The 23,702-nt window shown below is 46.5% G+C and overlaps 1 protein-coding gene and 1 non-coding gene across 3 annotated transcripts in view; both read left to right on the forward strand.

The window, feature by feature from the left end:
- LOC140214419 (glutathione hydrolase-like YwrD proenzyme) overlaps positions 1-22,873 on the forward strand; it is a 55,405-nt gene extending 32,532 nt beyond the window's left edge. For both annotated transcript variants that reach the window (XM_072285791.1, XM_072285790.1), the window contains 4 exons: positions 3,727-3,889; positions 15,016-15,281; positions 21,411-21,573; positions 22,271-22,873. In XM_072285791.1, coding sequence (XP_072141892.1) covers positions 3,727-3,889; positions 15,016-15,281; positions 21,411-21,573; positions 22,271-22,366 — 688 coding nt within the window. In that variant the 3' untranslated portion in view covers positions 22,367-22,873. The remainder of the gene's footprint in view (positions 1-3,726; positions 3,890-15,015; positions 15,282-21,410; positions 21,574-22,270) is intronic.
- Positions 2,114-2,188, forward strand: TRNAT-GGU (transfer RNA threonine (anticodon GGU)). The gene has a single exon. It is a non-coding gene; the product is annotated as a tRNA-Thr (tRNA).
- Positions 22,874-23,702: the final 829 nt, after the last annotated feature.

The raw sequence follows: 23,702 nt of genomic DNA on the forward strand, positions 1-23,702 counted from the left end.
GGACCATTGTCTTCGTGACGTCGTCAGCACGGTGTCGGCGTTATGCCATCGTCATAACTTCGGAATCACCTCATTGTCGTCGTGCCATTCTCGTCGTGCCGCCTTAGTCGTTCCATCGACGCGAGTCCACCATCGCCATTCTATAGTCACTGCGTCGTCGTCATGCAGTAGTCGTCATGCCATCATGCCGATGGCCAATCTTGGCAAGCCAGTGCCACAGCAAAGTGGGCCGATGCCGGAGACTGTATGTCGCATGTAGCCGAAGCGACGAAATTCTCAGAATGACCATTAGTATTTAAACAAACGTCCCTTCCACAAGACAATGCGTAGCTGCATTGCTTGAAGGCTATAATCGCATTACCATCGGCAGTCATCGTAAGATGGGTTCTGCCGGATTTTTTTTTCGCTGCATATAGTGTAATCTCGTGTCGGGGCCTCCTTATTTCTTACCATCCTGATGACCACGAACCCGTTAGCAATGGCATGAAGGAGAGACGAACTTGACAGGCATGCACCCAAGGAGGAAAACAGTTTCCCGGGAGGCGGCCGTTTCAGCGCGTCGCGGCCATCACAGCTGCCCCCAATGCCGCACACCAGCCGCGATCTCGAGGGCTGTGGCTCTGTTGTGTCAGCGCAGGGTGGTACGCCTCAGCGCTCGGGCTTGACTGCCTGTACTGGGCGCTTTCAAGTGCAATGGTAAGAAACGCGCTAACCGTGGACTGTGTCGTCGCGCGGATTGTCTTCTCGACCATTGCCACCATTTGCGGAGAACTATAGCGTATCGTCGGAAAACATTGAGTCGTCATTCCTCGAACCGTACATAGAGCTCTTGCGGAGCACCGTGTTTTTTTTTTCTTTTTTTTTTCTGGCACGTGTATGAGATATGATCGGCGGCAATGCATACTGCACTGCCGTCTTCGTCTGCACAGAAATATATTTAAATTGATTTTTTATTGTGTGTGTGTGGACAAACATGTAAAGTGCATTGGCTCATAAACTTCAGGATGTGGAACACTACTCTATTGCTCTCATTAATTTGTAAACAGCGGAGAATACTCTAGATGAGCTATAAGAATCATTCAGTGAGCTTGTATAACGAACGCAGTGTTGCACTCGGAAGCTTATGGATAAGAAAAAAAAAGAAGAATGCAGAAGATATTTGTCAAAAAAATCTGAGCGTTTTAGGAGAACAGAGGCGTTTATGGTTGCTGCGTAGCTTTTTTGCAGCCCCCCAACAACTCAGCCCGCAGCTTGGAGCAAAAGCATTTACCTCGGCGGCCGGTGGCGTCAGAGGAGGGGACCGCTTACAAATAACGCTCACAAATTATAACGCTCAGATTACGCGCGTCCATCGGCTAATTTCACGGGTGTAAATAATTTTCCGTGGGTACAAATGCTAAAAGGGTTGTGAACCATCCCTCGTGCTTGGCGAAAAAAAAAAGCAGTCCACGGCTAGCATACGCTCCTGTGAACATATCGGCCAAATTTTGCAGTCGTGGGTGGCGCGAGGAGCTCGCAAGTGTAGTGCGAAGTCAGGTTTTACAGCGAACCTGTATAACTGCCCCCCCCCCCCCCCCCCCCCGAATGCACCTGTAGTGTCCGTGTGCAAAAATGGGGGCCGATACGGGAGGTAGTGCAATACCGGGCCGACGCGCAGCGCAGGTGAAGCGGGTTTCAAGCACTGCGCTCCTACTAATAATAAAAATAAATAATAATAAATGAAACAAATCAGTGAATGTGCATTGTTTCAAGCCGGTCGATATACTGGAACCGTTTGTGAACAGCAGAGGGACTAACGAGCGGGAGGCATTGCCATATACGCAAAGGACAACATGTACGTACAACCGTACACCCTTCCCTCGCAAGACGACAATGCCATCGACTGTGGGTATGTCTGTGCCGTACAAACGAAAGACTAAATTGTGAGGCTTTTCTTTTGAGGAACCCGTATGGGTTTCCTTTGTAGCAATTGCTACGATTGGGTGGATGTCTCATTTTCCCTTAATTAATTACAGCTCTCCGCCTTGCGGGTTTCCGCAGAACTATTACTTCAAAGTCTTGCCTTTGCTTCGAGTTGTGGACAAATTCGACTTCGCCCTGCCATCTCCTAGCCGCCTGGTTAGCTCAATTGGTAGAGCGGCTGCCCCGGTAAGGCGGTGGTCCCGGGTTCGAGTCCCGGACCAGGACGAATTTTTCTTCAACTGTGAGGGTTTTCTTTCGAAGAACCCGTTTGGGTTTCCTTTGTAGCAATTGCTACGATTGGGTGGATGTCTCATTTTCCCTTAATTGATATCCACTATGTATATGGCTCAGGCACAAGCAAATGTGATATCGAGGAGCTCATGACCACGCACTTTGCATGAGTTAGCCGTGATGCCACTACCCCTGGGATCATTGTTGGAGACTTCAATGTTTACATTTAAAAATAAGTCAAGAAATGGTTCACTAAGTTCCTCCTAGAAGAGTTTGGTTTGAAGTGCCACACGAATCTAAGTCACTCAAGTACTCAACAACGGTCTTGTATAGATTTAACTTTGGCCAAGATTCTGTCTAAGGTTGTAACCAAGCCAATCAGTGTGTCACAGTAATCGAAAAGCTATCATCACTACCATTACCAAGTGATGAAAATAAATACATGCAGCCTTGCCTAATCCTGTGTGATGTGCTACAGCTTCGTTGGTCATCCAACTTCACAGAGTACAATGGCTCCTTGATTTTTTCTCAACCTCTCTCTTTTCAATAGAAGCCTTCTGCTCACTCTTATCGGGCTCCTATATTTCGTCATATAGCAGATTCCCATATACGTGGCTGCTATTGGCCAATAACTCACCTTCAATCAAAAAGGGTGTTTGGATCTGTGCCCTTCTTCCTACTGTTACTATGTATATTTATTGACAAAGTTTAATCAACAGGCTGAACTAAGCGAAAACTTTCATTTCGAAATTCAATAACAATTTCGTACTTCCGAAAGTACGACTATCGTACTATGGCCTACTATCGTCTGCTAACGCTTGGTCGTGCCCGTCCGCCCGCCGTAGGAATAAAGCTTTGGCCACACTGCCGTCGGGTCTCGCTAATTTCTATACGTTTTAAACGTATAGAAATGTATACATTTTAAACACTCAACTAGCTTATAGCTCTCTATAAATTTCGTAGCTCTAGCTCCGATGCTTCCCTCGATTAACTTCCGTCAATATATGTAGGTGACGTTCCCCGTCGTATTTAGTCGAAATAACACCTTCGCCGTAAAATGAAAACTCCCTGCAGATGCGGTTAACCACCGTACATAGTCCCTTTGCTTCGACTTTCGTGCCAAGTGGCTTTGCCCTATGTTTCTTATCTTGTGCACTATACGAAAGGCTTACAAACTGGCTAGTGTTTCTGAACTAGTTATGCTGAATACGAATTCGCGCTGTTAAAATACCATTGAGCCTACTGTGTCAATTATATTCAAGTACCCACCAAGATACGCAGCTCTCAGGGACTGAAGCGCTAACTGGACCATATAATTGTGCGCCACTCTGTAATTTTGGAGCCATACTCACGGATTCGACCACGTCGTCGGCGTATCCGCCAACCGAATGATATCTCCAGTAGACTTTCTCTTCTTCCTTTAATCTTTCCATCCCTTTTTTCCTTTCCCCAGTGTAGGGTAGCCAACCGGCCTCAGTCCTGGTTAACCTCCCTACCTTTCATTTATCATTTGCTCTCTCTCTCTATCTGCAGGGCCCGGCAGTGGAGCGAGGCGGACCTGCCGAACGCTCCGGAGCAGTCGCACACCGTGTTCCTAGTGACCGCCGACGAAAGAGGCAATGCCTGCGCGTTCATCAACAGCAATTTTTTGGGCTTTGGATGCGCCATTGTCGAGCGGTACGGATTCGCAGTCCACGTAAGCTCTTATTAGTTAAGCCATTTCATCCTTCGTGTATATAGAGTCTATGTATTGTGTCATATGCCTCGGAAGGAGATAGTCGCACCACCGCATGAAGAATTTGCCCGACCGTGAGCTTCTTGCGATGATTTTGTAAGTACCGGCGAAAAACAACCTCCATGACAGGAGAACTCGTGCACGTCACTGCGTCCTTTGCTGGCAGTATTTTTTTTTCCTCGGGCAGGATGTTTGACGTACGTTAACAGTGCATATGACGCTCCAGGCGAAGATAAAGAAATTACATGTGGTGCTTAGGTTGCTGGTTTACGGTATACACCGGAGCTGCGTACGTCGATGTTGGTTGCCTGTGATTTTGAACTGTGACATATAAGAACACGCAAGCAGGTGGCGCTGCTAACACTAATTAGACTACGAGAGTATTTGTTGTTAGCGGAATTAGTGTACTCTCCGCTACGGGTTCTGTCGTATCGAAGCGTTTTAAGAATGCATTGTCATTCTGTGCAGGATGTTGAGTTGCGGGTGGTCGCTGTGTGTTGCGGGTCAGTCGCGCCCGTGAAGTACAATTCAGCCAGTCTCAGCCGTGGCTAGAGCGTTCCTTTTGTTCCTCGCAATATCGCCAAGTCTGTTCTCTTTCACGGCATCTGGAGGCGGGGCTTGGAGAAAAGCAGGCCTGGTACTGACGGAAAAATTCTTGCATATATATATATATATATATATAGTAAGCAAAGAGGGATTCTTCAGGCTACCTTTCAAACGTAAAGAACTGGAGTGGTGCTACAAGGTAAACAGAACAAGTATTTAATTTCGACAGTTTCGATCGGTGGACCGATCTTCATCAGGGTTTACAAAAAAATGGCAGTTCGGCCCTGGTAGTGAAGACACCAGACCGGGTGCCCGGTCGTTCTTACATACATCAAACCGAGAGGAACAGTTGTGACAGTGATTGATTTTCGGCGCCTTGGCAGATTTACAGCGGCCTTTGGCAGCTATGCAGGGCAAGAGGAAGGCGGAGTCACATGTATGTAGAGCAAGGAGGTCAGTGAGGAAAAAAAGGGAAAAAGAAAGAAAAAGGAAAGAAAAAGAAAAAAAAGAAAAAAGCACACAGGAGGAGGGAGACGTGAGTCGGAGAGTGAGGGGGGCGGGAAGTAGCGGCAGCTAGGTTCCCGTGCACCCGAGGCAAGGAGGGAGAAAACGGTCGCTCCGCAGCACCAGTGCGTGGGCTGCCGTTGTAGCGGGAGAGAGGGCAAGTTGAATCGGGTGGCGGGGGGCACAATAGAGAAGGGGCCCAGAAGGAAGACAGAAGAGCGGCAACTTGTGGAAAGAAACACAGTGTCACAGTACACATATACAAGGCACGGCCCGCTCCGGCAACTCTGTGGTCCAGCTACGGTGCGAAAAAAAATATATAGTTCCAAAAAAGTATATATGCATGGGATTCGCAAAGCAAGTGCGCCCATGGGCTTAGATTTAGGGAGCCGAGTTAAATAGCCTCCTTGTGGTCCAATTTTTGAACGTTTAACAGACAACTGCCATCAAGTCAGCACGTGCGTATTTCAAGAAGGGCAATAGGTCCCTCAGAATGACCACTTCAGTGGCAGGGTCCAGGAAACTGAATTTATTGGTTTTACGCTCGCGCCCTTGAGGCGCATGCGGAGGGGTGAGCAAGCAGTAAATAGACAGTGTCTCAATTTTTAAGTACAGAACATGTATTCGCGTTTCCCATGCACTTTCACGGCATATCCCGGAGGCACGTCAGCCGCCCCGGACTCTCATTAATTCCTTTAGTGTACGTTCCAAATTTATGGATGAAAAAAGATTCTCTCTGCTCGCGTGCACGGGTGTGTTGGAAACCAGATTGCAAGAGCACAACGCTCACGCGTTCAAAGGAGTGATCTGGCAGCCGAACGTGCCTGGAGAAGGGTAAATTGGGGAGACTTTTCACATGCGCGCGGTGATTGTTAAACCGCAGGCGAAAAGGAGTCTCTGTTTGGCCGATATATTCCTGCCTACACACCTCGCATCGAATTTTGTACACGACGTTACTGGAATCACAGTCAAGATTTTCGGTAATTTTATTTACGAAGGGCGAGTTCGATGCTTCAGCCGTGTCTGCTGTTGTCATGTGACGGCATACCTTGCAACGAGGTTTCCCACACGGTCGACAGCCCTTGGGCGTGTTTGACTTCTGTGTCCTCGCCCTGACTAACAAATCCCTTAAATTTTTGTTTCTTCTATACACAACCCGAGGCGGCTGCTTGAATATAGTAGTGAGTCGGATGCTCTGTTTCATGATATTAAAATGGCGGGTGAGAATGGCATTGACCCGCGGAGCACCGGTGGTGTATGTGAGGACCAAGTTTGGATCTGATTGTGTATTGCTATTGCTAACCTTTTCTCCCATTATCTGTGCTCGATCTAAGCTGCGGGCGCGTTCAATGGCATCGTCTACTATTTTTGGAGGATATTTTTGGCGTATGAGAGCAGATTTCAGTTCCTCCGCGTGTCGCTCAAATTGCGCAGATTCGGAACAGACTCTTCTGTATCTGTGGGCCTGGGAGTAGGGAATGCCTGTTTTGCAGTGATGGGGGTGGCTACTATAAAAATGCAGATATTGCTGACGATCTGTCGGCTTTTTGTATAGGGACGTGGAAATGCGACCGCCACTCAGTGACAGAGTGACGTCGAGGAAGTGAATACTATCTTGCGAGAAGTTGTGCGTAAAGCAGATTGACGGGTGCAGAGAATTGAAATTGGAAATGAAGTTCAAGAGACTTTGTTCATTGTCGGCCCACACAAAGAAAATGTCATCCAGGAATCGCTTATAAAATATTGGTTTTACGGCCGAGTTTGCGAGGAAGGGTATTTCTAAAGATGCCATAAAGATATTTGCATAATTTGGCGCCATCTTCGTTCCCATGGCGGTTCCACTGATTTGCAAATAATGCTTGTCCTCGAACTCAAAGTGATTATATTTCAGTACTAGATTTAAAAGATTCTCAACTGTATCTTTATCTAATTGCCTAGGTTGGCTGGAGCCAGCGTAAGCTGAAACTGCGGAAGCTATGCCCTCGGCGTGAGGTATGTTGGTGTACAAAGATGCGACATCCATAGTGACCAAGTAACCCCCCGCCGGTACCGTCAGGTTTGATACCTCCCGAAGGAAGTGATTTGTGTCTTTAATGTACGAGGGGAATGAAGATGGGATGTCCTTAATGAGACTGTCAATAAAGCTGGATATTTTCTCAGTGACTGTTCCATTACTGGAAACGATAGGCCGACCGGGATTGTTTATTTTGTGAATTTTGGGTAGTAGGTAGAAACGGCCGGGGCCAGAGTTTCTTGGTATCAATGCTTTAAACGCCTTATCGGTTATCTGCCCTGCCTTGCGCAGAGTGGTTAGGGCGTCCTTTATTTCGCTTTCAAATTTGTCGGTAGGATTGCTTGGGAGTTCTCTGTAAAATTTAGAGTTTCCCAGTTGACGGAAACCTTCGGCTATGTAAACACTCCGGTCAAGTACCACCACTGCACCACCCTTGTCCGCTGGCTTAATGACAATTGTCTGATCATCACGTAGAGTTCGCAGTGCCTGCTCTTCCTCTTTTGAGAGGTTACTGCGGATGGGACGATGCCTCTCGTACTCTTTTATAATGTCTTTTTGAACCGCACAAATATACATGTCCAAGTATTTGTCGCGTGCCTCGCCAGGTGTCCATGATTTTTCGGAGAGTTCAGGTAGCTGATCAAGACGCCCTTCTGTAGTTTTTCGATCATAAAAGTACTCCCGTAGTCGCAAATTTCTCGCGAAGTCATCCAAATCTTGAAACAATTGAAACTCGTTCATCCTTCCTGACGCCGGACAAAAAGTTAGACCTTTCGAAAGGAGATTTAGTTGTGCACTCGACAATGGGCTACTCGACAAGTTTATGACATTTGAGGTATTGCCCACTGCCTCGTGCTTTTTTCCACTGATTACTTCAGAACAATCGCCCGCCTCGGATTCAAGGTTTTGGCTTTGAGAATCAGCTCTGATGGCCGTTGGGATATTGTCACGCTCCCGTTTCTTTCTTTGTTGTTCTTAGAAACGAACGGGAGCGTGACAATATCCCAACGGCCATCAGAGCTGATTCTCAAAGCCAAAACCTTGAATCCGAGGCGGGCGATTGTTCTGAAGTAATCAGTGGAAAAAAGCACGAGGCAGTGGGCAATACCTCAAATGTCATAAACTTGTCGAGTAGCCCATTGTCGAGTGCACAACTAAATCTCCTTTCGAAAGGTCTAACTTTTTGTCCGGCGTCAGGAAGGATGAACGAGTTTCAATTGTTTCAAGATTTGGATGACTTCGCGAGAAATTTGCGACTACGGGAGTACTTTTATGATCGAAAAACTACAGAAGGGCGTCTTGATCAGCTACCTGAACTCTCCGAAAAATCATGGACACCTGGCGAGGCACGCGACAAATACTTGGACATGTATATTTGTGCGGTTCAAAAAGACATTATAAAAGAGTACGAGAGGCATCGTCCCATCCGCAGTAACCTCTCAAAAGAGGAAGAGCAGGCACTGCGAACTCTACGTGATGATCAGACAATTGTCATTAAGCCAGCGGACAAGGGTGGTGCAGTGGTGGTACTTGACCGGAGTGTTTACATAGCCGAAGGTTTCCGTCAACTGGGAAACTCTAAATTTTACAGAGAACTCCCAAGCAATCCTACCGACAAATTTGAAAGCGAAATAAAGGACGCCCTAACCACTCTGCGCAAGGCAGGGCAGATAACCGATAAGGCGTTTAAAGCATTGATACCAAGAAACTCTGGCCCCGGCCGTTTCTACCTACTACCCAAAATTCACAAAATAAACAATCCCGGTCGGCCTATCGTTTCCAGTAATGGAACAGTCACTGAGAAAATATCCAGCTTTATTGACAGTCTCATTAAGGACATCCCATCTTCATTCCCCTCGTACATTAAAGACACAAATCACTTCCTTCGGGAGGTATCAAACCTGACGGTACCGGCGGGGGGTTACTTGGTCACTATGGATGTCGCATCTTTGTACACCAACATACCTCACGCCGAGGGCATAGCTTCCGCAGTTTCAGCTTACGCTGGCTCCAGCCAACCTAGGCAATTAGATAAAGATACAGTTGAGAATCTTTTAAATCTAGTACTGAAATATAATCACTTTGAGTTCGAGGACAAGCATTATTTGCAAATCAGTGGAACCGCCATGGGAACGAAGATGGCGCCAAATTATGCAAATATCTTTATGGCATCTTTAGAAATACCCTTCCTCGCAAACTCGGCCGTAAAACCAATATTTTATAAGCGATTCCTGGATGACATTTTCTTTGTGTGGGCCGACAATGAACAAAGTCTCTTGAACTTCATTTCCAATTTCAATTCTCTGCACCCGTCAATCTGCTTTACGCACAACTTCTCGCAAGATAGTATTCACTTCCTCGACGTCACTCTGTCACTGAGTGGCGGTCGCATTTCCACGTCCCTATACAAAAAGCCGACAGATCGTCAGCAATATCTGCATTTTTATAGTAGCCACCCCCATCACTGCAAAACAGGCATTCCCTACTCCCAGGCCCACAGATACAGAAGAGTCTGTTCCGAATCTGCGCAATTTGAGCGACACGCGGAGGAACTGAAATCTGCTCTCATACGCCAAAAATATCCTCCAAAAATAGTAGACGATGCCATTGAACGCGCCCGCAGCTTAGATCGAGCACAGATAATGGGAGAAAAGGTTAGCAATAGCAATACACAATCAGATCCAAACTTGGTCCTCACATACACCACCGGTGCTCCGCGGGTCAATGCCATTCTCACCCGCCATTTTAATATCATGAAACAGAGCATCCGACTCACTACTATATTCAAGCAGCCGCCTCGGGTTGTGTATAGAAGAAACAAAAATTTAAGGGATTTGTTAGTCAGGGCGAGGACACAGAAGTCAAACACGCCCAAGGGCTGTCGACCGTGTGGGAAACCTCGTTGCAAGGTATGCCGTCACATGACAACAGCAGACACGGCTGAAGCATCGAACTCGCCCTTCGTAAATAAAATTACCGAAAATCTTGACTGTGATTCCAGTAACGTCGTGTACAAAATTCGATGCGAGGTGTGTAGGCAGGAATATATTGGCCAAACAGAGACTCCTTTTCGCCTGCGGTTTAACAATCACCGCGCGCATGTGAAAAGTCTCCCCAATTTACCCTTCTCCAGGCACGTTCGGCTGCCAGATCACTCCTTTGAACGCGTGAGCGTTGTGCTCTTGCAATCTGGTTTCCAACACACCCGTGCACGCGAGCAGAGAGAATCTTTTTTCATCCATAAATTTGGAACGTACACTAAAGGAATTAATGAGAGTCCGGGGCGGCTGACGTGCCTCCGGGATATGCCGTGAAAGTGCATGGGAAACGCGAATACATGTTCTGTACTTAAAAATTGAGACACTGTCTATTTACTGCTTGCTCACCCCTCCGCATGCGCCTCAAGGGCGCGAGCGTAAAACCAATAAATTCAGTTTCCTGGACCCTGCCACTGAAGTGGTCATTCTGAGGGACCTATTGCCCTTCTTGAAATACGCACGTGCTGACTTGATGGCAGTTGTCTGTTAAACGTTCAAAAATTGGACCACAAGGAGGCTATTTAACTCTGCTCCCTAAATCTAAGCCCATGGGCGCACTTGCTTTGCGAATCCCATGCATATATACTTTTTTGGAACTATATATTTTTTTTCGCACCGTAGCTGGACCACAGAGTTGCCGGAGCGGGCCGTGCCTTGTATATGTGTACTGTGACACTGTGTTTCTTTCCACAAGTTGCCGCTCTTCTGTCTTCCTTCTGGGCCCCTTCTCTATTGTGCCCCCCGCCACCCGATTCAACTTGCCCTCTCTCCCGCTACAACGGCAGCCCACGCACTGGTGCTGCGGAGCGACCGTTTTCTCCCTCCTTGCCTCGGGTGCACGGGAACCTAGCTGCCGCTACTTCCCGCCCCCCTCACTCTCCGACTCACGTCTCCCTCCTCCTGTGTGCTTTTTTCTTTTTTTTCTTTTTCTTTCCTTTTTCTTTCTTTTTCCCTTTTTTTCCTCACTGACCTCCTTGCTCTACATACATGTGACTCCGCCTTCCTCTTGCCCTGCATAGCTGCCAAAGGCCGCTGTAAATCTGCCAAGGCGCCGAAAATCAATCACTGTCACAACTGTTCCTCTCGGTTTGATGTATGTAAGAACGACCGGGCACCCGGTCTGGTGTCTTCACTACCAGGGCCGAACTGCCATTTTTTTGTAAACCCTGATGAAGATCGGTCCACCGATCGAAACTGTCGAAATTAAATACTTGTTCTGTTTACCTTGTAGCACCACTCCAGTTCTGTATATATATATATATATATATATATATATATATATATATATATATATATATATATATATATATATATATATATGTGTGTGTGTTGGGGGTGTGTACGTATGTGAATGCATTTCGTAGCTACAAAGGAGCGTAAAACGAAGATATCTCTAAATTTGTTCATATTTATGCAGTGTATGACGGAAACGTAGATTTCACATGAAGGTGTGCCGAAAAAAACAGTATGACAAAAAAAAACTCAGAGCCTCGCGTTCAAGACACCCAACTCACAGTCAAAGAGCGTGATCGACGGCATGCTTATGTACATCACTTTTTATGTATAAATATGCCTGTGAATTCTCCTAGTAATCTGATATTTGTGTTTCTTTAAGACCAATGCCTCAGCTGCTGGCATGTCCCTAATAAATGCGCATAGCCTGCGGTCCACAGTGCTTGCTGATATACATTTTTTTAAATCTCCCATTTAAACATTGCCAAGTCTGTCCCATTAAACACACACTTATTGGGAAGTCTGACAGAGACTACATTATCAGTAAACAGACAAACCCCACCTTACAATGCTTGACACCACACATATTTAGGCGCAAGCCTTAAGTGGCTCATACTCCCGATGGCCTTGAAAAAAACGCGTCGTCCGGTCCAATGGTGCAAAAACTGTCATCATCAGCACTGGCTCATATACCCCCATAGGCAAGCAAAAAAAGAAATACCGCCCATGCACCCCGTATACAGATGGTAAACCAGCGAAGCTGGAATGTGCGGTCCCAGTGTTTATCGCTGGATTAATTCCGATTCATTAAACTCTTTCTTAATTATTGGTTACGTCTTTGTGTTTCTTAATGAGATTACGCGCACATTTGGCTTGGGTTTATCACATTGTTTATTTGAAATGCCACACATTGCGCTTCGCATAATCACCATCATGGAGGGGTGCAGTGAGCGGTTCATTGTGGTAATCCAGCGAGTTCGTCAGCCTTTCTGAACTATGTTACGCATTTGTGTTTCGTAATGCGTTCATCATAGTATTTACGACTCGGTTATGCACTGCAGTTACTAAGTGACACACCGGGGCCGCACATTTCATTTAATTACAGAGAGGGGCACATTTTTGAACCTATTGCGAAGTCTGAGAAAGACCGCATGAACTTAAGCAAAGTATCACTAAACAAAGACGGACATTGAAATAGGCAGCTTATAGCCTCTAAACTGTTCATATGCCTACCCAATGAGAAATTTGTCCGTCCGTCACGTAAGGCGAATGCAATAGCTCACACTCTCCTAAATACTGGCTCATACCCCCGCAGTAGGGTTTCTGTGGTCGGACCACGACTACAGCTTCGCTGTAGAATGCAATGGCTTATCCCTCTCGTAATGCAGAGGCTACAGACTCTCAGCAAGGTGAAGTGCATAGATTCATTGGAATCAGGCATACAACGTACAGAAACGCGGCGTCTAGTCGAGCGGTCCAAAAAAAAAAAAAACGACGTGACCTTATCAATGGCTGATACCCCCGTAAGCAATGGTTGATAGCCCCACAGGCAAGCAAAAAATGCTATGGCTCATACCCCCGTAAGGCTGAGGCTACAAGCGCTCAAAGTGAACAGTACATACATTAATTGAAATCACCCTTATACAACTCCCAGAACAGCATATGTTTCAGTCCCTTGCCGAGAGGATGCAATGTAAAGTCGAAGAGAAACGTCGTTGGCGCGAGTCTGACCCCACTACCTATACGAGCACGCAAAGCCGCAGATAAGCTCTGAAAACGAGTCGAAGAAGCCGAACTGTGGCAGCAGCAACGCGACGATGCGAGACGGCGCATTACCAAGTGTGCCCCAGCAGCCTTTCGTCTTCACGTCTTGCAGGAGTGTAACATGGTGCCGAACTTTTTCCTTTCTTTGTTAGCTCCGTCGGATTTAGCTTATTGCGCAACTCGACAAAATCTAGCAAGCTTGTTGGGTTGGGAATAGCTAGATCTACCTGTAGTTACGTTTTTGAAGAATACCACCCCAAGTGCGTCAAGGAACGCTTTGATGTGATGAAGAGGACCCAAGGACAGAGGCAAAAACGTATAAATACAAGGCCCTTGGGGGAAATATTTCGGCTACATTGACCTAAAAATCATGGTCGCCGAGAAGGAGGGCTATTTTGTGATCTTGTCGCAGAAAACGTCTTCAGAGTAGGCATGCGCAGCAGTTGACAGAGCAGGAAAGTAGAGACTTCGAAAGGAAAGTCAGTGGAATTGGGGCACCGCCACAACCTTGAAAAGCTAGAGGCACGGTGGGAAAAAAAAAAACAGAAAAAAAAAAGCCTTCGTCAAGATAAGACACCTAGGGTGTATTTTTTTTTCCTTTGGCATGGAAGACACATAACGCTGGCATACCTTTCCGGGCGACTATAAGGGAAAGCGACACATATGAAGTCAGAGATTCGGGATTTCTACACAGACACAAGTCTACGTTGATCATGTTGAACCATTTTTTATGTCTCAATTTTGGGTGAATCGGTTTCGTAATTAAAAAAAAAGTATCTAAAAAGCTGCCTTGTGTTCAGTGGGTACGTTGAGGACTTCATTCTGCTACTCTATAGTATACGGCATGATAAATTGATGGATCGAACGTTATAGAATGAAATGTTGCATACCAAATAAAGGTTTCTCGATTTTTTTTTTTTTTTACCTGAACAGCACTTTCATTCACTCAGCTCAAACACGCGCTCAGGCAGGGAAATGTCACGAGTTAATTCAGCAAACCATATCAAAATCAGAGGTGTAGCATTGTCCCCTCAAAGCCTGCATGCAGTCACAACTGATCTGGACAGAACCTGCGAACGAAACGATGCGCAGCTAGCGTTTTGGTACAGTGTCTCAAACCCATCTTACCCGCTGTGGTGTCATAGTGACTTTGTAGTGGCTTCGTAGTGATCGTAGCGTAGTGATCCCGCCTTCAGCGGCCGCATTTCAGTGGGGATAGAAATGCTAAAACACCCGTGCGCTGTGCATAGGGTGAACATCTTCAAGGGGCAGCGCAATGTGACGAAGACAGAAAGCAGTAACACACAGGACAGCGCTGAACTCACAAGTAACCTTATTTGGAGGCATACACAAACCTATGTACTACAACCCATAGCCACGTGCTCTCCCATCGGTGGCGTCATTATCAGTGCGCCGGCAAAAACGCAAAATCCTGTAATCTACTGCTACAATATGAGGCGGTTTAAAAATTCAAATTCACTGTCATACACATTTAACGATGGCATGCTTACACAACGCGTAAGCGTTGTGTGAGCATTGCGTACGCGTTAATGTCCACCACAACGGCGTGGGGGACATACTCATACCTCTCATATTGTGGTTCTGGCACGTAAAACCTCAGTATGTATTTTTTTTTAAACACGTCACACGCGATAAGTATGAGTACATACACACCCACTTTTCTTGCGTCGGATCGAGTGCAAAGTGGTATACACGTACGTGCTGTGCGGCTTTCGGTTTGACGCGAGAAAGTGGTCCCACGAACGCCTTGGCGCGGTTCAGAACGCGCTCGAGTTTACGCACCCTTACACAGGCAGCCGAGACGAATGTCGGGCCCTATTTATTACAGAACATCCCGCCTGTGTGCACTGCATGCACACCGGAGAATTCCGGCAGGCGTTCTGCAATGGTACACCGAAATATTCGCGCACGAGTCCTCGCCACGGTATACGGCACGCGCCTGTCTGATTGACAAAGTCGCACCGCAGTGCCGCGGCCGCGGGTTCAGCGCCGTGGCGGGCCACCCGAACTGCGCGGGCCCCTGCAAGAAGCCGTACCACACGTTGATGCCAGTGCTGGTGACGGACACCGCGAGCGGTGACTGGTTGGCCGCGCTGGGCACCATGGGCGGATACACGCAGCCGCAGGTCGATTTGCAGCTCCTCCTCGCCATGATGGAAGGGGGCCTCGACCCGCAGTCGGCGCTGGACGCTCCCAGGCTGTACATCGGCGACGGCAGAACCCTGCGGCCGGAGTGAGTTAGTCGGACGACTTTTGTTTTCATTCCGTTAAGAAGGAATTTTAAGCGGCGAGGGGCGTTAGCCAGCACTGAACAGGGTTAAGATGTACATATACTGTGCGCTTGCGTATATGGAGAGCTCAGACAAGTACGCTGCTTCTGATCAGGTTTTTTGCCCCCATCATCGTAGCCGAGGGGCTGCTGGGCTTGTTCCACACTTATCGTAATGACGAACGCTTAGCCTCGAAATGTGTGAAAGCAGCTCTATAGCAACGTTTCGATTTAGATTTTTACCCGCCAATGTCGCTTTATTTTCTTATGACACAAACTCTCAATATATAATTTTTTTTTTTTTTTGAAACACCACTGTTGAAGCTCACGGTGCGGATGCTTGAACAGTCTAAAGGAATTCACATTCGCTGTTCAGCCACTGCAACAACTCTAATTTTATTTAGTACGTGAGGGTTCTCATTTGGTTTTTCTATATACCTGTGCACTCGTTTTATACGCTGCAGTGCCATTTGCTATCGTACGCGCTTTAAATAAAACTTTCACTGTGCACACCGTATGTCTTGGCTTACTGATTAAAACCATGCAAGCCCCAATTCTTTCTTTTTTATGTCGCATCCTAAAGCGTTCATTTCGCACCGGCTAGTTGCGTCGACGTTGTACTTGGATCGGCCATTCGGCACGGCGGATCACTAAAGAACAGAATCGAAAGAGAAGAATCGTCACAAAAGACATCAATTTGCGTAGCAGCTGCATTACCATGATGGTGGAATGTTAAAGCGCTCGTGTGTTATACGGTGCTTCGACGCATGCTAGGTAATTCCAGGTGGACAAACCTGATCCGGAGCCCACCACAACGTTAAAAATTTCGTCAATCAACCAGTCGTTCAACCAACTGATCGACGAATTAGTACTGTCTTTTACAACAGCGCAAAGGACTAGGACGAGAGGAGTGCACTTACACAGCGCTGAACGTATACAACTGGTTTTATTGAGGCGATTTCCACTGCTTAAATACGGTGGCAACCAATCTCAAATGAAAATACACAAACACACAAAATAAGTGATACCTGAGCACAGGGCTGCAGTGACACATGAACAGCTGTGCACATGTTTCCTATTCAGCTTCAAGAACGCGCAATTATTTTTCTGACAGAGTTATTGAGGCTGCGATTACGCATTTGCCTTTGAATTTGTAGATTTCATGGGCTTCAATAATCTCTCTACCGATTTTCGTGCGATTATCTGACAACGCGCTGCACTGACTGAAAATGGGATAACAAGGCGCTCCCTTATCCTTTTTTCTTTCTTCCGTACAGTCTCTGCAATGAATGCCCAGATGACCGGATGCGGTGTTGCTCACCCATGTTTGTTATGTTCCCGTAGCCGGTCGTTAAGGCATCGACCAGTGTGCCCCGTGTAGTGCTTGCCACAAGGTAGCGGAAACCTGTACATAACATTGCTGCTACACGGTACAAAATGTTTTGGTGCTTCTTGGCACAGCCTCCTTCCTTGCGTTGCTGGAGTTTACAATGTGGCAGAGTTTTGATAGTTAATCGGGTGCGTAAAAAAACAATATTCACATTGGAACGAGAACCCACGCTTTTGAGGTCATGTGAAATGCGCTGCAGATAAGGGATAACTGCAGCCTTTCTTTTTTCTTCCTTGTGCCTTTTAGTGGCTTCACTGCGGCCTGAATTTATCATGTCTATTAACAGGTTCTCTGATACAGCAATGAGAAGATAGGTTGGGTAGCCTGCTGCCTGGAGGCGCACCTCCTGATTTTGATAACTCTCTTGCATCAAATGATGGCACGATTTGAATTTAAATTTAAAAAGTCGTGCCATCATCAAACTATTAAAAAAGTTATTCGATATTCGATTTGGTCTTGGAACTATTCGATTTGTATTCGATTCGGTCTCGTAACTACTATTGGCACATCCCTAAACAAGACTCCCAACAAGCTGAAGAGTATACAGCATGAAGCAGCGCGGTATATTTATAATTTGAACGGGTGTACCTCAGTTAGCGAACTTATAAAACGAAGTATACTGCCTTCAGATACCAATAGAAATCAAATTTGTCGCCTAAAGTTCTTATATCAGTTAGCAAATAGCTATTTTTATGACATTGACACATCACATATTAACTCATTTGCTCATGTTTACTCATACATATTAACATTTATTCTGAAGGATATGCTACCAGTCAACGAAATTATTCACAATAACTGTTCAGTTCCACTAAACTATTTTCTAGTGCTCTTCTCCTTTCCAAGAACCATTCTTGAGTGAAATAACCTTTCTGATGTTGTTAACAAATATTTATTGTCGTCGTTCGAGAAACACTGACACAAATTTCACTCCCTCTTTGAAAATTTGCAGTGCTATTTGTGGTTTTGTTATAAGCATTAGTGCTTCTCGCAAGTTCTCCCATATTTATTCATTTTTGCGTAGGGTTTATTTCGTGTGCCTTGTGCCTTAATTTTTGCATCAAATTGCTAAATGTCCCACTCTATTGTGATCTACCTGAGATCGCAGTATTCATAAATAATCTAGTGACATTCGAAATGCACTTCTCGGGTACTTTTAGTCACCTGTGACAACGGAACTGTTTCGGTCAAATTAATGTCAATTTTCACAAAATGTGACAGCAAGAGTATAATTACATCACTGCCATATCTGTCCGCATGTAGATCTGGCTTAATATTTGGAGTGAACGCTTTGCGCAGTCACTTCAGAGTTAATTCTGAAAAGGATTGAATGCAGGGTGCAATAACATGTACACGGAATCTCCGGAGAGTATACCGCGAAAAGATTAAAAACAACATTCACCGATGATTACGATGCTCCCTAATGCGAAATTTGTGCGCAGCTCTATACGTGCTTTCATTTTTCGATGTATTCAGGCATGGCACTTATCCCCGCGCCCACTGGCAGAGCCGTTTCGCGCAGCGCTATATACACGGTATTTCACGTAACTTGAACCAAGGATTTAAAAAAAAAGTGGTTAACGGCAACTGAATCAAATCAACAACATATGGTTTGCGTCGTGTGGCGCTCCTTAGCATTTCTTCATATTCCACCTACTCAGTTAATTAATGAAGGTGAGTTATGCGATTTTTTAAATACTTAGGGCCAAGTGCATTTCGTTACGTTGTAGAGGACATTCGAAGACGACGGATCCAATTTTCTTGTGGCAACGTACACGCTGCGTAGAAATTTTTTCCGGCGTTTAAAGAACGTCCGCAAAATGTGAAATAAAACCACGTGACTGCGCTCATGCGCTACCGTATTGCAGCACTCTCATCCGCGCTTCGTGCAAAAGAACCGTGCGAACGGACCGTGGCGAAGTGAGCGGCCGCGGCTATAGGCATCGGCTTCCCAGTGCGTCAGCATGTTTGACGGTCGCACATAGAAAGGAAGTGCCGTCGTCCTTAATAAGCGATAGACTCGACGAGCGGTTGACCACGCTGCAATACGATGGCGTACGAGCGCAGTCGCGTGGTTTTATTTCATATTTCGCGGTCATTCTTTAAACGCCGGGAAAAATCGCCATGCAGCATGTACATACGTTGCCACAAGAATAGGATAGGTCGTTTCGAAATGGCTTCTATAGCGTAACGAAAAGGACTTGACCCTAAAGTGAATATTAAAAATTTTGCATAATTGATCTTGGTAAATATTTAATTAGGCACAATATAAAGAAATATTCTAAGGAGCGCCACATGATAGCAAACCATATGTCGTTGGCTTCATTCAGTTGCGGTTAACCACTTCTTTTTTAAATCCTCGGTTAACGTTACGTGAAACACGCTGTATAAACCAACCACACAGTTGCCGCTTCCCGGCAACTGTAGCTTGTGCAACCGTAACCTTTACGGAGAAACGCTTGCGGCGAACGCTGTGTGCGAAAGTAAGCTTTCTGGTTCTTTTTTTCTTTCCTCCGGACCGCCGCTGCTGCTACGGATGGATGGATGGATGGATGTTATGAGCGTCCCCTTTGGAACGGGGCGGTGGGTTGCGCCACCAAGCTCTTGCTATTATGCTGCCTGATATCCTACCTAGGTTAACCAATGAAAAAAGAAAAGAAAAAAAAACACTATGAACTAACACGTCCAAATTTTCTGATCCCCTATTGCGAACTATGTTTTTGTACGTCTCCGTCTTTTGTCGTTTCCCTACTTTTCTTCCACCAATCCTCCAGTCGCCTCTTACTAATGTCTATTGCGGACCTGTTTGCTTTACCACTGCTCCCGCTGAACCCAAGGGCTTCAAGGAGGCCAGTGGTGCCTAAATCGACCGCTGGGTAGACGTCTTCACATTCTAATAAAATATGCTCCGTCGTTTCCCTAGCTTTACCGCAGCAAGCACATGCTTCTTCTTCCTTCTTATATCTCGCTTTATAGGTGCGTGTTCTAAGGCATCCCGATCTCGCTTCGAAAAGTAATGAGCTTCCCTTTGAGTTATCATAAATGGTTTCTTTCCTGATTTCGTTTTTTCCTCTTAAGTAGTTACTCATGGCAGGTTTCTTTTCCATTGCCGCCACCCATGAGATTAATTCAGCCTCTCTAACTTTCCGCTTGACCTTCTTTGTTGCTGTGTTGCCCACCCCACAGACCGCATACTTGCTGGTAAGCTTCCTAGTAGTTTTCCTCCACTGTGAATCAATGTTTTGCCTGTACAGATACCTGAACACTCTCCCAGCCCAATTACTTTCTTCCATATTCCTCAGCCGTTCTTCATACTCAATTTTACTGCGAGCTTCCCTCACTTCAAAACTAGTCCAGCCCATATCCCCCTGCACAGCTTCATTTGTAGTCTTCCCGTGAGCGCCCAATGCGAGGCGACCCACAGACCATTGGTTCCCGTCGAGCCCTGATTGTACCCCTGATTTAAAGCAAACAACCGCATTTCCAAAAGTAAGTCCTGGAACCATTACCCCTTTCCACATACCTCCCGAAGTGAGCGCCATCTGGTGGTGCTTCAAGGCGGCTTCGTCCGCTTGCCTCCTCGCGCTCTCTTCGCTATCGCAGTCTTTTGCTTTTGTCCTCGCCCTTTCGCGATACTCTCCTCCTCCCGCTTTGCGCCTTATGATTTCTCCTCCTCTGCTGCTTTCCGCCTCGTGCTCTCTTCACTATCGCCTCCTTTCGTTCCCCACAGTGCTCAGCGTTCGCTCCGGGTTCTGCAATCACAATCGCAGCACGTTTGCCACATTTTGCTAACGGGTTACCAAAAAGAAATACATTTATTGACTTCGTGAGGATCACCTAGCTGTGCACAGTCAAACGCTTGTACATTGAAGTGCTTGAGACCTCCAAAATCTTTCCTCATACCGGTCACTTCGTTATATAAGGACCGCCCATCGTGCCGCTCAAGATTGAGCAGGCTAAAAACGTTGAACAAAAGAGAGCCTTAAGTTAACACGAATTCAAGAGAGACTTACAGAAATAAGTCGTTAAATTTTTTGTTCACACTTCGTCTGACGGAATGTGCGGCTGCATACGACGCTACTGCATCGAGATACCCAGCCGGCTCCGCGGCGCAACGCGGGAGCTATAGGCGAAGTAAAACTGCAGATTGTCGAATGCCGCCATCGCCTCCCTTTCCGTCAAAATTCTTGGTTCCTTTAGACTCTTCATCATCGTTGACATTCGCGTTCTTTCCGTTATACATGGCCTTGAATAGGTCATTAGTCGCCATGTATAATTACATCACGCGGCCATGAACTTTCAGGTATTCGTCAGCCGTCGCACTCGCGGCTATGTTACAACCAGCGTACGAATCGGGAAGTTCCTGGAGCAGTGCAGCAAGGCTACAACGCTTGCTCACAATGGCGTGCTCGTCGAGTGCGTCGCTGGCGCTGCCGCAAGCGCTATAGCTCAGGGCGCTGCTCGACGACGTCCGCGGAGGGCAGTGGCAGCAGCGCTGCGTGGAGTTCGCTGTAAAGCCACTAATCGGCCGTCGGAGACTCGCCCCTAGTTCCTTCCTTTTACAGGAAAACTTGTTCCGCGGGTCGTCGCTGTAGAGACATAATGAATTATTCGTTATGCGGGTCATATCGGTGTATAGGCGCTGGACTGTTCTCAGTGAAGCGATCACATTGCCACCATTGTGCGCCCCCTTTCCTTTCAAGTGATCCGCTCTTCCTGGAGGAAGGGTTTCCGGAGGACGTGGTCGCCGACCTCCGGCGCAAGGGTCACCGCATTGCACCAGGCTTTGTGCCTCCTTCTGCTCGAAGCACCAGAAGCATGGCCCACATCGTCGCACGAGGCAGCTGGTGGGACCGCACTCGCGAGGTAAGCGCTCGATCAGCGCTATAGTACGTGACGCACTATACACAGTGCGCCAATGTGAAAAGGAACGCTTATTCTGTTTCGAACTTGGATTCCTCTGAACATATGAGAACCTCATTCATCGTTATTCGTTAAATGGTTATAATGGTGGGGAAAAAACAACTCCCTCACAAAACTTGTTCTTTTGATATCAACGCAGGAACAAGGAAAATTAGAGGACTTAAACGAAAATCTGGTGTTCCTCTTCCAGTGAAATGTTTTTCCTCTGACTCAATCTCTGAGGCACCAGCAGAGCCGCCTGGCAGGCGCGCTCTTGTCTTAATTTACGCTTCAACTGCTAGCATTCTCACAGTGAAAGCCTCGGCAACTTCGTGCGACCTCCGCAATTATATCAGCCTACTGACTTGAGCATGTCGACTCAATAATTCACTATGCCTATACTGAACCTATATACTGGATTTCCTACGTGATCCGTGGTTGCAACCCTTCGTATGTTACCTTTTACTATGCCCTAAAGTAGCTCTCCTCGAATTATCTAAGAACAACAATAAACAGCTTCGTGCGGCGGAGTTCAGTGTTGTTGGCAGGCATATGAGGACGTGCACATTTCTCTAGAACGATCTCAAGGTCGCCTCGCCTGGCGTGACCTGAGCGGAATTCTGATCGTCGTGCCAGTCATTTCGTGACCGCGTCGTTGCAGTGTGCGGTCGAGCAAGTGGCGCAAGTCCTGTGGTTCGGCTGCGAGCCCCGGAGCGACGGCGTGGCAGCCGCAGCACCGCCTCAAGACGTGCTCTGAAGACTGCGGCGTGCGCGGTCGCGCCATGTTGCCGCAGCACACGCATCAAGAAGCCTCACACGAGCGATGCAGTCAAGGTCACATCCGCGGCTTCGCCATCGAGCTTCAGGCGTTGTACGAATGAAATTGACATAGCGTCACATAGTTATTAAACACGAATGGGCTCGTTGGCGCATTTTCCGAGGCTGAAGCAAAATAAAGTGCAATAAAAGGCAAAAAACTAGAAGAAACCGACAAATAAGGGGGATAACTTCAACAGGAACTAAGCGCCTGTTGAAAGCGTCTTCGTACGGCGCATCGCACTCGCAATAATATTCTCAAGAGTGGTAGCGGGAGGTAAACAAACAGGCCGGACCCCATTATATGTACATTAGGAAGTACCATAGAATGATAACAGTGGCAGAGCAATTGACACATGCAAGTACCATCGTTCACTCGCAACACTCGCTTAGTCCTGTGGAAGTTCGCGCTCTGTCCCGTCTGTTTCTTCTCTTCCACTGCCGTTGATTTCGTCTCAGCCTGTGTGATATATAGCGCAGGTGCACAGCTGGAGCATTGCGCGTGGGCCGGAACTTCGCGTGGAAAGCGTTCATAGTACACTCTGCCCACTTATAGAGCAAGTAACATGAAAAAAAAAATGTGTTTGTCGCTGCAACAAACTAATCCCGCATGTTCTGGTCTTTATACTTGCGTTATCGGCGGTTTGAAGCCGCGTATATAGTTTTGCGTCAATTTGCTTCAATCGTGTGCTCTTGTCTGGCACATATATCTTTACCTATATATATATATATATATATATATATATATATATACTCGCACATATATCTTTACCTATATATATATATATATATATATATATATATATATATATATATATATATATATATATATATATATATCATCAGCCTGGATACGCCACTGCAGGGCAAATGCAAATGCATCTCCCATACTTCTCCAACTACCCCGGTCATGTGCTAATTGTGGCCATGACCTTGCAAACTTCTTAATCTAATCCGCCCACCTAACTTTCTGCCACCCCCTGCTACGCTTCCCTTCTCTTGGAATCCAGTCCCTAACCCTTAATGACCATCGGTTATCTTCCCTCCTCATTACATGCCCTGCCCATGCCCATTTCTTTTTCTTGATTTCAGCTAAAATGTCATTAACTCGCGTTTGTTCCCTCATCCAATCTGCTCTCTTCTTATCCCCTTAACGTTGCACCTATCATTCTTCTTTCCATAGCTCATTGCGTCGTCCTCAATTTAAGTAGAACCACTTTCGTAAGCCTCCAGGTTTCTGCCCCGTAGGTGAGTACTGGTAAGACACAGCTGTTATA

The sequence above is a fragment of the Dermacentor andersoni genome, unplaced genomic scaffold, assembly GCF_023375885.2.
Source record: "Dermacentor andersoni unplaced genomic scaffold, qqDerAnde1_hic_scaffold ctg00000042.1, whole genome shotgun sequence".
NCBI lineage: Eukaryota > Metazoa > Arthropoda > Arachnida > Ixodida > Ixodidae > Dermacentor > Dermacentor andersoni.